General features: G+C 44.5%; 1 protein-coding gene across 1 annotated transcript in view; it reads right to left on the bottom strand.

Annotated features, from left to right (window-relative positions):
* Positions 1 to 16914, bottom strand: part of KIF13B (kinesin family member 13B) — a 127492-nt gene that overhangs the window by 50495 nt on the left and 60083 nt on the right. Inside the window, exons 20-25 of the mRNA XM_053383779.1 lie at positions 15849 to 16006; positions 11003 to 11135; positions 9115 to 9261; positions 8397 to 8426; positions 7141 to 7240; positions 2953 to 3079 (exon numbers count right to left, since the gene is read on the bottom strand). Coding sequence (XP_053239754.1) covers positions 2953 to 3079; positions 7141 to 7240; positions 8397 to 8426; positions 9115 to 9261; positions 11003 to 11135; positions 15849 to 16006 — 695 coding nt within the window. The remainder of the gene's footprint in view (positions 1 to 2952; positions 3080 to 7140; positions 7241 to 8396; positions 8427 to 9114; positions 9262 to 11002; positions 11136 to 15848; positions 16007 to 16914) is intronic.

Here is a 16914-nt window from a genome sequence, read left to right as displayed (position 1 = left end):
TGGCCCTGCCCGGCATAGTTCATAGCTTCTCTCAGTTATTCAAGCCCCTTCGCCATGGCAAGGCAGTGATCCATGATGGGGATCACTGCAGATGGTGACAGCAGTCACGAAATTAAAAGACGCCTGCTCCTTGGGAGAAAGGCGATGGCAAACCTAGACAGCATCTTAAAAAGCAGAGACATCACCTTACCAACAAAGGTCCGTATAGTTAAAGCTATGGTTTTCCCAGTAGTGATGTATGGAAGTGAGAGCTGGACCATCAAGAAGGCTGATCGCCGAAGAATGGATGCTTTTGAATTATGGTGCTGGAGGAGACTCTTGAGAGTCCCATGGACTGCAAGAAGATCAAACCTCTCCATTCTGAAGGAAATCAGCCCTGAGTACTCACTGGAAGGACAGATCCTGAAGCTGAGGCTCCAAGACTTTGGCCACCTCATGAGAAGAGAAGACGCCCTGGAAAAGACCCTGATGCTGGGAAAGATTGAGGGCACAAGGAGAAGGGGACGACAGAGGACGAGATGGTGGGACAGTGTTCTCGAAGCTACCAGCATGAGTTTGACCAAACTGGGGGAGGCAGTGGAAGACAGGAGTGCCTGGCGTGCTCTGGTCCAGGGGGTCACGAAGAGGTGGACACGACTAAACGACTAAACCACATAGTTAAGCTAGAAGAGCCTGCCGGATCAAGGCCAATGGCCCATCAAGTCCGGCATCCTGTCCTCAGAGGCCAAGCAAGATGCTCATCACGGGGAACCCATAAGCAGGATCCAAGCACAAGAGCCCTCTCCCCCATTCTGTTTTTTCCCAGCCAGTGGTACTCAGAAGTGTTGCCGCCTCGAAACGTGGAGGCAAAACACAGCCATCCTGGCCGGTAACCATTGATGGCCCTCTCTTCCTCCGTGAATTTCCCGAATCCTCTTTTAAAGCCGCATAGGTTGGTGGCCACCAGTGCCTCATGTGGCAGGGAGTTCCACAGTTTCAACAGCCGGAGGAAGCAATGCTTCTGAATGCCAGCTGCTGGAAGCCACAGGAGGGGAGAGTTGCCCTTGTGCTCAGATCCTGCTTGAGGGTTTCCCACTGGGGTGTCCGGTTGGCCACTGTGAGAACAGGATGCTGGACCGCCTCTCCTGGTATGTCCCACGGAGGACCTTACGGTCTTCAAGCAAAAACATCTTGGAGGTCCCAGGCCACAGGGAGGTTAGGCTGGCCTCAACCAGAGCCAGGGCCTTTTCAGTACTGGCCCCGATCTGGTGGAACGCTCTGTCCCAAGAGACTAGGGCCCTGCGGGACTTGACATCTTTCTGCAGGGCCTGCAAGACAGAGCTGTTCCGCCAGGCCTTTGGCCAAGGCACAGTCTGACCCCCTCCTTTGGTAATCCTCGCAGAACTCTGGCCCAATGGTTGCCATTCATTTGATTCTGAACTGATTTTAGAATGAATTGATTTTAGAATGCTGTGTTACTTTTACTGTTCTTAGCTGCTCTGAGCCCGGCTTCGGCTGGGGAGGGCGGAATATAAATAAAATATTATTATTATTATTATTATTATTATTATTATTATTATTATTACTACAGTGGTACCTTGGGTTACAGACACTGCAGCTTACATATGCTTCAGGTGACACACTCCGCTAACCCAGAAATAGTGCTTCAGGTTAAGAACGTTGCTTCAGGATAAGAACAGAAACCGGGCTCCGGCGGCGCGGCGGCAGCAGGAGGCCCCATTAGCTAAAGTGGTGCTTCAGGTTAAGAACAGTTTCAGGTTAAGAACAGACCTCCGGGACGAATTAAGTACTTAACCCGAGGTACCACTGTATTATTATTATTATTATTATTATTATTATTATTATTATTATTAGATGGGACACAGTCCTGATCCAGCAGGCTCTTCTTATGTCCTGATGTCAATAGTAAATTCCAAGGATTCAAATGCAAAATCCTCCTTTCCTCAGTGTAAGGAGGTGTGGCAGCCTGGTCCCAAACTGGGGCTATGGATCTGCTATTCAGGGTCACTGCAGAGGCAAAGGGGAGTTCAAGGAGGAGAGAACAGCGCTGAGATCACACCACCAAGTGGTTATGCATTAGTCCTGCCAGTAAGTTCAGATCTGTTTGGAAGTCCCCTTTTGGTCATACCATCTCCTAACGAAGTCCAGATGATTGGAATTCAGAACAGGGTCTTCTTGGTGGCAGCACCCTAACTGTGAAACACTGTCAGCACCATAGAATGGCAGAGCTGGAAGGGACCCCACGGATCATCTAGCCGAACCCCCTGCAATGCGGGAATCTCAGCTAAAACATCCAGGACAGATGACCATCCAATCTCTGCTTAAAAATCTCCAAGGAAGGAGAGTCCACAACCTTCTTATCTTCTCCTAGAGGTTCTTCAACATAAACTTCGTTGGACTGGTCATGTGATTCGGATGCCTGACGATCGTCTTCCAAAGCAACTACTTACTCTATTCTGAACTTAAAAATGGAAAGTGTAATGCTGGTGGTCAACAAAAGAGATTTAAAAACTGTCTCTAGGCAAATCTAAAAAATGTAGTATAGACACCAACAATTGGGAAACACTGGTCTGCAAGCGCTCCAGTTGGAGAACAGCCTTTACCAAAGGTGTCATGGGCTTTGAAGACACTCAAAATCAGGACGAAAGGGAGAAATGTGCTAAGAGGAAGGCATGCTTGGCAAATCCACACCGTGATCAACTCCCGCCCGGAAACCAATGTCCCCACTGTGGAAGGACATGTGGATCCAGAATTGGCCTCCACAGTCACTTATGGACTCATTGTTCCGTGTTTATGGAAGACAATCTTACTCAGCTACGAGGGATTGCCAAAGAAAAGGAAGAAGACCGAAGCCAACACAGATGAGGTTTCGGCACATGGCGAAAGCTTTTCTTCTAAGCAGGCTGCAAAAAGCAGGCCTTCTGCTGTGGCCTCGTTGCAAAGGCGCCTTACCACTCAGCGGGCGCTCCAGGAATCCCGCTCCCTGCGGAAGGCACCATGACCGCGTTCCTTTCTTCCGTCAGGGTCAGCCTCATCTCCAGCAGTTGGGCTTCCCGGTCCGTGTCGTCTTCTGTTTTGTCTGCAAGAGTTCGACAAAGTTATAGCTTTCTGCCGGGGCTTCGCAAATACTCGCGTGGCTCCTATCCCGACTGCTGTAACACAGTGCGGAGGTCGGCTGGGAGCTCCCAAAACAGAAAATAACAACAACAACAACAATAATAATAATTTTTATTTGTACACAGCCCATCAGGCTGGGTTTCCCCAGCCACTCTGGGCAGCTTCCAACCAAGATTAAAAATAAATTAAAATCCCCTCCCTGTGCTGATTTTAAAAAATTATTATTCATTTTTCTTTTTCATTCATTACATACGTCTCAATTTCTTAACATTTACTATATATTCCTCCCTCCAGGGCTTCCCCCAACTTCCGCTTCTGATTTCTTTCTCTTTTCACCCACTTTGTTACCTCCTAACAGAAAAAGCTATTAATAACATAACATAAAAACATAAAAATGAAAGTAAATACACTATAATATTTCGCTATTTTCTAATACTGATAATGTGAACGTTCATTTAAATCCTGCCATCAAGTCTACTGACTTTCTTTGTTTCTGCAAATATAATATAAAAAGTAAATGGACCCCTGACCATTAGGTCCAGTCGTGGCCGACTCTGGGGTTGCGGCGCTCATCTCACTTTATTGGCCGAGGGAGCCGGCGTACAGCTTCCGGGTCATGTGGCCAGCATGAATAAGCTGCTTCTGACGAACCAGAGCAGCGCACGGAAACGCCGTTTACCTTCCCACTGGAGCGGTACCTATTTATCTACTTGCACTTTGACGTACTTTCGAACTGCTAGGTGGGCAGGAGCAGGGACCGAGCAATGGGAGCTCACCCCGTCAAGGGGATTCGAACCGCCGACCTTCTGATCGGCAAGTCCTAGGCTCTGTGGTTTAACCCACAGCACGACCCACGTCCCTCCAAATATAATATAAATGGTGCTGATTTTTTTAAGGCAGGAAACTGAGCAATTGGCTTTCAGTGTTTTGATTGATATTGTGAAATATCCGACTTCTGAGCAGCCCCCAGAGAACTTTGTGGGTTGGCTCGTCCCCAAACACCTTAAAGAAATGAAGTTATAAAAAAGTTTTTTTAAATAATAATCCCCTTGCTCCAGGGCAAGAAGCTCGTTAATTAAAAAACACCGGAGCTGTCCAAACTTGAGTTTACGAAACATTCACGTTTGCAGAAGTCAGCACCTGTACTGGGTTTGAAATTCCATTTATACATATATAACATGTATATATTTATAAAGGAGGAATTCAACGTTGCGCTGTGGCAATCGCTCTGTTGGGGCAACAGTGTTCGAAACTGAGATATGAAAGCTAGGACTTAAATGGTGCCTTAAACCTATCTTATGGCGCGACAACGGAATATCTGGGCGCGCTTCTGTTATAATAAGAATACGAAGCTGAAAATGAATGAACTGCTGCTAAAATGTTGTGTTCCTTTTTCACATGCTCTAGTCCATGGCTAGGCAAACTAAAGTCCGGGGGGCCGGATCCAGGCCAATTGCATTCTAAATCTGGCCCGCGGACGGTCTGGGAATCAGCGTGTTTTTACACGAGTAGAATGTGTGCTTTTATTTAAAATGCATCTCTGGGTTAAAAAAAGTTTTTCCCCCTTCAGTTTCCATTGAAATGAGGTTGCATTTTAATGTAGTAATGTTGTATTTTAATCTTGTTTTCTAAGCTGTATTTCAATCGTTTTTATATTTGGTGTTAGCCGCCCTGAGCCCAGTCTTGGCTGGGGAGGGCGGGGTAATTAATAATAATAATAATAATAATAATAATAATAGCAAATGTTCCTGCGCCATGCAGGGAGGTGCCAGCCACTGCGATCAGCAGGTTTTGGTTCTAGTAAAAGTTACAGAGTGGGACATCAACACCTTTTATTATTCGTTTTGTTTCAACCCTTGCTCGTTTCAGTAAGGCTGCTTACCCTAAGGTGGAGCCCTCTAGGCATGTCCAAAGTCCGTTCCGGGGGCCTATTTCAGCTTTCCAGGTGGAATGATTTCCCCTCTCCTGCCTCCCATAGATACTGTTCAACGCAGGGGTTCCCATGAACCCCCCCAACACCCTGAGTAAATTTCACGCATGTGTGGGGGGAGCGAAAGCCCTGAGGTGCAAGCAGAAGTCCTTGCATGGGCTTCCACTGATGGGGACTCATTATAGAAGCATAGGACTGTAGCGTCAGGAGGGACCCCAGAGCTCATCTAGTCCAACCCCGTAATGCAGGAATCCCAGCTAAAGAATCCTTGACCGGGAGCCACCCAACCAACCTATCTATATCTGTATCTACCGTATTTTTCGCCCTATAGGACACACTTTTTCCCCTCCAAAAATGAAGGGGAAATGTGTGTGCGTCCTATGGGGCAAATGCAGGTTTTCGCTGAAGCCTGGAGAGCGAGAGGGGTCGGTGCGCACCGACCCCTCTCACTCTCCAGGCTTCAGGAAGCTATCCGCAAGCCTTGGGAGCCCGTGGGATTTCCTGCCGGGCTCCCACGGCTTGCGGAGAGCTGCCTGCATCCCGAAGCCTGGGGCACGCTGAGAGCAGCCTGTTCTGGGCGTGCAGAGAGCAGCCTGTTCTGGGGGCTGGGGTCGGGGGAAGCTTGGGCTTCCCCCGCCCCAGCCCCACGCCTGGGGGGAAAATATTTTTCCCCCTTTATTTCCCCCCCAAAAAACTAGGTGCGCCCTATGGGGCAAAAAATACGGTACATTATTGTATTGTTATATCACTTCGGTATGCTTCAAAGGAAGAAATTACCCATTGCAATCACCCTTTATACACATTGCTGTCTTTTTATTTGTACATATTGCTTGTTTTATGTTGCTATGGCCGTTGGCTAATGCAAATAAAGTTTATATTAAAAAAGCAATTAATAAATGAAATTAAATAACAATATCGTAGGGGTGAGGGGTATTTATTGTGTGTGTGTGTGTGTGTGTGTGTTCTGGTTTTTATCATGTACTTTGCGTTTTTTGCATTTTGCTTTTATGTCTTGAACCGCCCTGAGATCTATGGATGTAGGGCTGTATGCAAATTTAATTAATAATAATAATAATGACAACGATAATAAATTTAGATGGGTTTCCCCAGAGCAGAAGCTTAAACTGGCACTGATCTGCTTCAGGGCAACGGCTCCTAAGCACAGAATCCTATTCATAGAATTGCAGAATTGGAAGGGACCCCGACGGTCATCTAGACCAACCCCCACCCAACCACGAGAGCCCAAAACATCTGGAAGGTGCCAGCTTGCAGAAAGGCTGGGCTAGAGATCTCCAACTGGGAATCAACGCCTATCAGAGAACTATAATTCCATGGGAGAAGCCTATGAGCTCTTTCAACTCAATTAAAACCCAGTGGCCTACATGCCCCATAGATTTGAATTAAATTGACCCAAAGAGGGACGGATGATCTTTGTCAGAGGTGGGTCAGATATCCATTGAAGCTGACAAACAGGATGTTATGGTCACTGCCTTCCCCTGTCGTTTGTGAGAAGCACTCAGAGGCAGACTCTCTTTGAGGATGGAGGCTTGAGTGATATATCTTGTAGCCTACCTCTGGAGTAAAAGCTATGGTTTTCCCAGTAGTGATGTAAGGAAGTGAGAGCTGGACCATAAAGAAGGCTGATTGCCGAAGAATTGATGCTTTTGAATTCTGGTGCTGGAGGAGACTCTTGAGAGTCCCATGGACTGCAAGAAGATCAAACCTCTCCATTCTGAAGGAAATCAGCCCTGAGTGCTCACTGGAAGGACAGATCCTGAAGCTGAGGCTCCAATCCTTTGGCCACCTCATGAGAAGAGAAGACTCCCTGGAAAAGACCCTGATGTTGGGAAAGATGGAGGGCACAAGGAGAAGGGGACGACAGAGGACGAGATGGCGGGACAGTGTTCTCGAAGCTACCAGCATGAGTTTGACCAAACTGCGGGAGGCAGTGGAAGACAGGAGTGCCTGGCGTGCTCTGGTCCAGGGGGTCATGAAGATTGGGACACAACTAAACAACAACACCACCTCTGGACTCTTCCCACAGCCTATTTGCTTCGCACCAACCAGCAGCAGAAACCATATTTTTTCCTTACCGGGCTTCCCAACCAGTTTCTGCAGCTGCTGATCTAAATACTCCTGGCGTTTCGTAAGCGTGTTCAGCCATTTCCGACGCAGCCTCTCCAGGTCTCTGTCCTGCGAAGAAGTTGGAGACCACTTAATTTCGATTTATTTTTTTAAGCAAGCAGCGGCTTGTGAGCAGAGATGGAAAGGCAGGCTTCCGAGACTGCGCACAGAGAGAGAGTGGTGGAGAATGCCACACCGAGTTGCACTTTACACACAGGTAAACCATGGCCCTCAGAAGTCTCCCCAGGCCACACCCCACAGCGGTTTTCCTTCACAACCTTGAGTGCTTCTTTGTCTGGCTGGGACATGTCCTTGAATTCTGACAATACTTCTATACTTGTGTGGATGGAGGACAGGTGGGTCTGTGTTTATGTGCAGAAACCAGGTTCTGTGTAGACCTTGAGGACCAGAAACATGAAGGCCCTGTTCTTTTCCTAGTCGAGATCATCCATTCCCTGTCCCAGTCACCTGTTCCCAGAGAGGAAGCGCCTAAAGTGTGTTACTCAGTCTCCAACACCTCGAAAGATTCCATCAACGGTGTCTCAAAAAAAAAATTTACATATCACTTGGGAAGACAGGCAAACTAATGGCAGTGTACTGGAAGAAGCAAAGATCACCAGCGTCAAAGCAATGATTCTTCAACATCAACCTCATTAGATCGGTCGTGTTGTGCGAATGCCTGGTTATCATCTTCCAAAGCAACTGCTCTATTCCAAACTTAAAAATGGAAAGTGTAATGCTGGTGGTCAAGAAAAGAAGTTTAAAGACTGTCTCATGGCAAATCTTTTTTAAAATGTAGTATAAACACCGACAACTAAGAAACACTGGCCTGTAAGCCCTCCAGTTGGAGAACAGTCTTTACCAAAGGTGTCATGGGCTTTGAAGACACTCAAACTCAGGATGCAAGGGAGAAACGTGCTAAGAGGAAGGCACGCTTGACAAATCCACACTCCCGCCCGGAAACCTATGTCCCCACTGTGGAAGAACGTGTGGCTCCAGAATTGGTTTCCACAGTCACTTACGGACTCACTGTTAATACCGTGTTTATGGAAGACAATCTTACTCGGCTACAAGAGATCGCCAAAGAAGAAGAAGAAGAAAACTCAAATAGTGGCGGATGTTGGCCTTTGCTTGTGACTTCCACCTTATAATGCTGATTGCTCTGATGGATGAAGGAATGTTAGGACCGAAACCGAAAGGAGAAAAGCTTTAGCAGGTTATTTACCTGGTAGCTGTCCATGTCGTCGTCTTCTTCCTAGGCAAAAACCAAGCAAATGCAAGTAAATTCAAAGCGGTAATTATTATTGTACCTTGACTTTTCCCCTGAAAGGTACTCAAGGAGGCTTACAGATAAAAATGAGCGCAGGTAACAGAGCCGGATTTAAGTTTGATGAGGCCCTAAGCTACTGAAGGTAATGGGGCCCTTTATATGTCCAGCTGTCCATTGTCAACAACAAATTGTCACTGTTTTTCGCGTTGAAGACATGCTATATGGTAATTTATGGACCTAATAGGTCCATACACAACACAAAACACTCCTGCTGTGTGTAGGTTTTATTCTATTTGTTTTTTATCTTATATTTTGGAAATGTACATCCAGATTTTCCCCCCTTTAAATTTTTTCTGGGGGGGCCCCAAGAAAGTGGGGCCCTAAGCTACAGCTTGTTTAGCTTATACGTAAACCCGGCACTGGCAGGTAAAAACGCAAGGAGAAAAAATAATAATTAAAAAAACCATTAAGCATTGATAGAATTGAAACTACCTATCTGTCTGCTGGCTTCCGTCTGTCTCGGGAGACAAAAGAGGAGCGTGCCTTTGGGGGTGAAGTCAAACTGTTGGAAGGTTACAGATATATGATCCTGGGACCTTCTGCATGCACCACAGATACTTTCTCTCTGAGCTACAGAATCTCCAATATTTACATTATAAGCAAGGGCTCTTACCTGATGCATCTCGTGGCCTTTTGGAGACCTGGCGTGCTTGATCTGAACGCAGCCCACTCCGACCGAGAGGATGGATTCTTCCATCAGAGGCAGCGTGCCCGACTCCTGCACGGACTTCACTTCCACTTGAATTCGGTGCGACTGGCCCTGCAAGCCCGGGGAACGCAAAGAAACGGCACGTTGGAAGGGGGGGGGATGATGGTAGGGGGAGACCTCTGCTGGCAACTGCTTTCTAGACAGCACTGCACCAGAAATATGCACTGACTTGGCCGTGTATGTCCAGATCGACAACCCGCTCCCTCCAAAAGACGTACAATTTAAGATGAGACATTAAAAAGAGTTTTAAAACTTACAATTAAAGAAAAAAAGCCAACCACAATCAACAAAAAAAGTGGAATTATGAAGTTATATATCCAGGTGTCGAACGCCAGCATTATGAGATGTCTTCAGCATTTCCTGAAAACATATAACACAGTTTCTATATCTATATATCTAGATATATATATATAGAAGTTGAACAGAATCCGTTCCGGAAGTCCGTTCGACTTCCGAAACGTTCGAAAACCAAAACGCGGCTTCCGATTGGCTGCAGGAAGCTGCTGCAGCCAATCAGAAGCTACGGAAGCTCCTTCAGGTGTTCGGGTTCCAAAGAATGTTCACAAACCGGAACAGTCGCTTCCGGGTTTGCGGCGTTCGGGAGCCAAAACATTTGAGAACTAAGCTGTTTGAAAGGTACGACTGTATGTAATTTTTAATAAATTTTCTGTTTTACAGTTTAGAATATACATTTAAACATCCTTAAGATATCAGTGACTTCCCTTCTTCTCTTTCCATGGTTCATTTTACATATCATAAATCCCTGCATATTTTATAAAAACTGTTCAATTTATCTTAATGCTGCTTAAATATAGTCGGGCCCACCACAAGGTCTGAGGGACAGTGGACCGGCCCCCTGCTGACCCCTGGATTAGACAAATATATGGAGGTAAAGTCTATAGCAAGCCACCATGGCTAAGTTCAATGCCAGGGGCAGCATTCTTCTGAAATATCAATTCCTGGGACTCAAAAGCGGGGGGAGGGCTGCTTTACCCAGGTCTCGCTTTCAGGCTTCCCAAAGGTATTTGGGCTGTGAGAAAATGATTCTGGGCTAGATGGACCACTCGCCTGATCCAGCAGAGCTTTTCTTATGTTCCCACATCCAGCAATCTGGCTGCGTTTGGACATCATGATAAAGCCACGGCTTATCACAATGTCTGAACGCGGCCACGGAAGCCCACCTTAGCAAGTAAGCTGGAGATTGTTAGAATTCCTGCTCTGTGATTGAAGTCATGGGATTGTTGTCTATCACATGATGGTGTATGTTTTGACTCCACAGAGTGGGAAGTGATGGAGACAGGATATTTGTGTTACTGTGTTCCGTCAAGTGGGATTATTGTCCTTTGTTCTTTTTCTCTTTGCTGTCTGATGCTAGAGAGAGAGGGAGCCATGTTGCAGTGCTCCGTGTGTGTTTATATGTAAATAAAGTAGATTAGCCAAAATGCTGACTTGCTGAGGTCTGTCGCGCAAGCTGCGAAGACTCTGCGGATCCCTAAGTGTGCCGATGTCTGTTGGCATCAGTCGCTGTGATGTTCGGGCTGAAGAAAGCTTTTGAAGCTCCCGAACGATCGACCAGGAGGGAGAGAACATGCCAGTTGGGCATGTGTCTCTGCCAGGGTCCTACTCGAGTGTAGGACGAGCTTCTGACAAAGATATCACAAATATCTTGCCAGCAGAGTGACGCCCAGTGATTTCACTGATTAACTGATATTTCATTAATTGGTCGATCCACTAAAGAGAGAATTCAGCACGCTGAACAACGCAGCGTGGGCTGCCTTACTTTCCATCTTACCTGCCTGAGTTGAAAGATGCCACCTGTGTGTACATCTTTTGCCGGAATCACCTCTACCGGGCAGTATTCTCCATTTTCATTAAGCTCCAGAATCTGAACCCACAGCTCCACTTTTCGGGTGACTTCGCTCCACCTGCAAATAACAAATAACTTCTGTGACCGATGTATAACTTTGCCTCTTGACAGAGGCCTTCGGCAGCCTGGCTAAACCCTGGGAAAGGTCCAAAAACATTGAAGAGGATGGGAGGAGGGTGGGGTGATGGAAAACAGCTCTAATGTGCGGTTCCATTGGGAAAACGCTTGTTAAAAACCAATTGGGAAGACACATGTTAAAAACTTCACCTGTGAAATCACGTTCCAACCAAAGATGAATGGTTGAATAAATTATGCGAATACTTGGAATTGGCTGATTTGATAAGACAAAAACCAAAAAATATAATCCAGAAACAATGGAAATGTTTAAATGGTTATTTATGTAGACAAAGTTTAAATGTAAGGTATTGGTTGTGTTTAGAATAGATTTATGAAAGATTTAGAAAACTTATTATTAGAATATTTGTGTGAGATTGTATGGGGAAAATACGGAATAGCAGATACAATCTTGCTTAAAATGCATATAGGAAGTGCAGTGTAAGCGACGGAAGTCAACCAATGAAATTTTATTATTGAGATATTTGTAGGATAAATTTGGAAGAAATTCTTCCAACTTCTCTTCTTCTTTTTCTCCTTATTTTTTCTTTCCTTCCTTTTCCCTCTTTTGTTCTTTTTTATATATTTGTTCTTTTTTATATATATTTGTTCTTTTTATATATATATATATATATATATATATATATATATATATATATATATCTGAAATATATATGTATGTATTTGTAATATTTTGCTTATATTTTGTAATAATTATGTTAAATAAATTAATAATAATAATAATAACAATAAACTTCTCCTGTGGCTCTGCTCAAACACAGCATTACATTTTGCCTACGGAAACAAGCCATGTTTAAAAGTGCACCAGCTATAGAGCAGAGATGGATTAAAAAATTAAATTTGAGACTACTGCAGTCTACTTTCAGCCATGACGGCTATGCTTTGCCTCCACAACTGGAAGCAGTAATGCTTCTGAGCACCAGCTGCTGGGAACTATAGGGTAGAGGGAGTGTTCTTGGGTTCAAATCCTGCTCATGGGTTTGCCACAGGCATCTGGTTGGCCACTGTGAGGTCAGGATGCTGAACTTCGTCGTAAACAAAAATTGCCCTTTTCCCTTATGGGGTATCCAAGAGCCCATATAGAGTCCTTACGTAGGTTCCCTATTGGTAGGAGAGAGGCCAACCAGAGAACATCGAGAAGCAAAGCAGCTAGTATGTTTGATCTTTATTGATCTGTTGCAACAGGGTGCTCCCCTCACCTGCAGGAGAGAGGAGGGACCCAGAAAAATGGTGCACAAGGCCTTATAAAGACTTTTGAAATTGCCACCCTGTAGATCAAGACCACCCCCAGAAACATCATACCTACATCACAGAAAAGGCGGTCTTAAAACAGAAATTTGAATGTTGTATTTCTCTTGTCATTGTTTATCTCCTGGTCTGGCAGGTTACTTGATTGGATTGCCTGGGGAGCCTGGCCAGTCTTTTGTAATGATAAATACTTAGTTCCTGGGCCAGGTCACAGGCTCACACCCTATTCATATCTTAAATGTGCCCTTAAGACAGGATTTGTGAGGAAAGAGACAATGGGGAGGTTTCCCACTTTGACCTTGCAGAGAAAACATTTGCTCAGTTTGGGAATCAAAATGGTTCCAGGTCGGTCTTCCTGTGCTGATCTATGTATGTGCTTGGTTGGTACACTTATGAACATTACCATATATCTAAGACCTATCACAATATAATGGGTCTTTCGCCTGATCCAGCAGAGCTGAAGCTTCTTATACTCAACTTCTGATCTGGAGGAGTAATATCAAGCATGCATTTCTGCTGTTTGTAACAGGATCACAACCTTTTTAGCAAGGCTGTGGCGGTGCATGAGATGAAGAAGAGGATGTTTCTTTTTGATGCTTTTTTTCTTTTTTCTTTGTTTGTATACAGTGGTACCTCAGGTTACATACGCTTCAGATTACATACACTTCAGGTTACAGACTCCGCTAACCCAGAAATAGTACCTCGGGTTAAGAACTTTGCTTCAGGATGAGAACAGAAATCGTGCTCCAGCAGCGCTGCAGTAGCGGGAGGCCCCATTAGCTAAAGTGGTGCTTCAGGTTAAGAACAGTTTCAGGTTAAGAACAGACCTCCAGAACGAATTAAGTCCTTAACCTGAGGTACCACTGTATTTTCTTTCTTTCTTTCTTTCTTTCTTTCTTTCTTTCTTTCTTTCTTTGTATATTTGATGTGTGCATGTCTATGCAATATCAAAAGAAAAATTATATAAATATAAAAAAGAGAGCGATGAAGAGGAAGGTCTCATCATCATCAGAGAGACCCTCCTCTTTATGATGAGATGAAAAAGATCTTTAAATTAACATTTTCAAAGAAGCCAGAAGCATTTCTACTTGGAATTCTAGGCATTGATATCCCGAAAAATATAAGAGAAATCTTTTTATATGCAACAGCCGCTGCCCGATTATTAATTGAATTGAACTGGAAAGGGGGAAAGGAACCAACAGTAAGGGAATGGCAGAATAAGTTATTAAGTGTACGCAGAAATGGCTCAATTGACAAATAGATTAAGGGGAAATAGAAAACAATCATTTACGCAAAAATGGGATATGTTCAAGAAAAGGTAAAACTGATAATGATAGTAATAACAGCCTTAACTAATTATACTGCTAAATATTGATTTAAACTTGTACTTGCACATGCTCTTTTCTTATACTTTCTAGCTAAACAAAAAACAAAGTAAAAATCCAATAAATTAAATTATATCAAAACAGACTTCCTGTCATGTAAGTTACATTTACAACATTGAATGTACTTATACTTCTTACCTTACTCTTATTATAATTTCTAGTACTTTCTTACAACATATCGTACCGTTTTTCCTTATTTAATAAGTATTTGATTTAAACAAGGGTCATTCAAACGCTGCCACAAATGTTATATCGTGTTATATTTTTGTAGGTGTTTCTTTGTACATGTACTTAAGATTGTGTGTGGATGTCAATTAATAATAATAAAATTTTAAAAAGAAAAAAAGGAAGAAGAGGATGATCTTGGGGCAAGAGGAGAGGGTGCTCCGAAGAAGGGCAGAGAGTAGTTGCCAGTGCCAGATCTACAGAAAAATCCATCTTCTTTACATATGGTATCCCAAAAAGCTTTAATCTTGGAACTTGTCCATATATAGGTAAGGTACCCCTGCCTGTACGGGCCAGTCTTGACAGACTCTAGGGTTGTGCGCCCAGCTCACTCAAGAGGCCGGGGGCCAGCGCTGTCTGCAGACACTTCCGGGTCACGTGGCCAGCGTGACATCGCTGCTCTGGCGAGCCAGAGCCGCACACGGAAACGCCGTTTACCTTCCCGCCAGTAAGCGGTCCCTATTTATCTACTTGCACCCGGGGGTGCTTTCGAATTGCTAGGTTGGCAGGCGCTGGGACCGAACAACGGGAGCGTACCCCGCCGCAGGGATTCGAACCGCCGACCTTTCGATCGGCAAGCCCTAGGCGCTGAGGCTTTTACCCACAGCGCCACCCGCGTCCATATATAATGAATTGAAAAATATATTTAAGTATAATTTCAGCAAAAAACCAGAGACTTTCCTCTTGGGGTTAATTGAGGAAATCCAAATGAAAGATGTAAATTTGTTCACGTATGCAACAACGGCTGCAAGAATACTCCTGGCCCGGAAATGGAAGCAAAAAGAACTCCCCACATTGGAATATTGGCAAGTAAAGATGGTCGAATACGTGGAGCTGGCAAAGCTGACGGGGAAGATTCGGAATTGCTGTGATGATTTGTTCCAAAAGGACTGGGGCAAATTTATACTCTATATGAAAGAAAATTGCAAACAGTTGAGTACGTTTGTAGGTTTAAGCTGAAATGTTTGGCACTGGGAAATTAAGGAGCTGATTTACTTATAAGTAGGTGATTGTTAAAAGATTGATTTAAGGTAAACAAGTGAATTTAGGAATGTGGAGAAATTGGTAATGAGATATGGATGTCTGCTAGAGGGAAGGAAGGAGGTTGATGCTTTATTTAAGCAATGTCTTATGTCATGAATTGTTATTTTTTGATATTGAAATGTAATAAAATATGGAAAACTTAATAAAAATTATATTTAAAAAAAAGCACAATTCATCTTCTTGGTCAGCAACCATGGTCTCCTATAGATGCAGAGACCACATAACACTGGTCTTGAAAGACCTACATTGGCTCCCAGTACGTTTCCGAGCACAATTCAAAGTGTTGGTGCTGACCTTTAAAACCCTAAACGGCCTCGGTCCTGTATACCTGAAGGAGCGTCTCCACCCCCATCGTTCTACCCGGACACTGAGGTCCAGCGCCGACGGCCTTCTGGTGGTTCCCTCACTGCAAGAAGCCAAGTTACAGGGAACCAGGCAGAGGGCCTTCTCGGTAGTGGAACACCCTCCCACCAGATGTCCAAGAGAACAACAACTCCCAGACTTTTAGAAGACATCTGAAGGCAGCCCTGTTTAGGGAAGCTTTTAATGTTTGATGTATTATAGTATTTTAATATATTTTTGGAAGCCGCTCAGAGTGGCTGGGAAGCCCAGCCAGATGAGCAGGGTATAAATAAAAAAAATATATAAAAAATAAAATAATAATAATAATAATAATAATAATAATTCTACACACTTCTAGCTCGTTTGCAAGCGAAACGCCATCTCTCTCTTACCTGTCTCGGAGGCTTCGTGTTTTGGCCTGGATGATCCCCAAATCCCACAGTGCCGGGTTTTTGCGGGGGTCGCACGCCTTGTGCCCGTAAACTTCGATGGCCAAAGCACCATCAGAAAGGTACTCCATGAAATCTTCAGTGATGTTGACGGAGAATTCCTAGGTCACAGAAAAGAGAGAACAATTGAAGCGCTTCAAATTTAGTCTCTGTTCCACAGTTACATGAAGCCTGTAAAAATAAGACACTAGAAAAGTTTCGACTGTGCAAAGCCAAGAAATGTACCCAGGAATGCTTGAAATCAACAGCTCAGAGATGCAAAAAATTACAGGAAGCTCGAATCAGTATGACCTAACCGTTTTGTGCATAGAATCATAGAATCATAGAGTTGGAAGAGACCACAAGGGCCATCGAGTCCAACCCCCTGCCAAGCAGGAAACACCATCAGAGCACTCCTGACATATGGTTGTCAAGCCTCTGCTTAAAGACCTCCAAAGAAGGAGACTCCACCACACTCCTTGGCAGCAAATTCCACTGTCGAACAGCTCTTACTGTCAGGAAGTTCTTCCTAATGTTTAGGTGGAATCTTCTTTCTTGTAGTTTGGATCCATTGCTCCGTGTCCGCTTCTCTGGAGCAGCAGAAAACAACCTTTCTCCCTCCTCTATGTGACATCCTTTTATATATTTGAACATGGCTATCATATCACCCCTTAGCCTCCTCTTCTCCAGGCTAAACATGCCCAGCTCCCTTAGCCGTTCCTCATAAGGCATCGTTTCCAGGCCTTTGACCATTTTGGTTGCCCTCCTCTGGACACGTTCCAGTTTGTCAGTGTCCTTCTTGAACTGTGGTGCCCAGAACTGGACACAGTACTCCAGGTGAGGTCTGACCAGAGCAGAATACAGTGGCACTATTACTTCCCTTGATCTAGATGCTATACTCCTATTGATGCAGCCCAGAATTGCATTGGCTTTTTTAGCTGCCACGTCACACTGTTGGCTCATGTCAAGTTTGTGGTCAACCAAGACTCCTAGATCCTTTTCACATGTAGTGCTCTCAAGCCAGGTGTCA

The sequence above is a fragment of the Podarcis raffonei genome, chromosome 3 (genome assembly GCF_027172205.1).
Source record: "Podarcis raffonei isolate rPodRaf1 chromosome 3, rPodRaf1.pri, whole genome shotgun sequence".
NCBI classification, from domain to species: Eukaryota; Metazoa; Chordata; class Lepidosauria; order Squamata; family Lacertidae; genus Podarcis; species Podarcis raffonei.
Note: the sequence above shows the minus strand (reverse complement) of the source record. Positions and strands in the feature narration are given on the sequence as shown.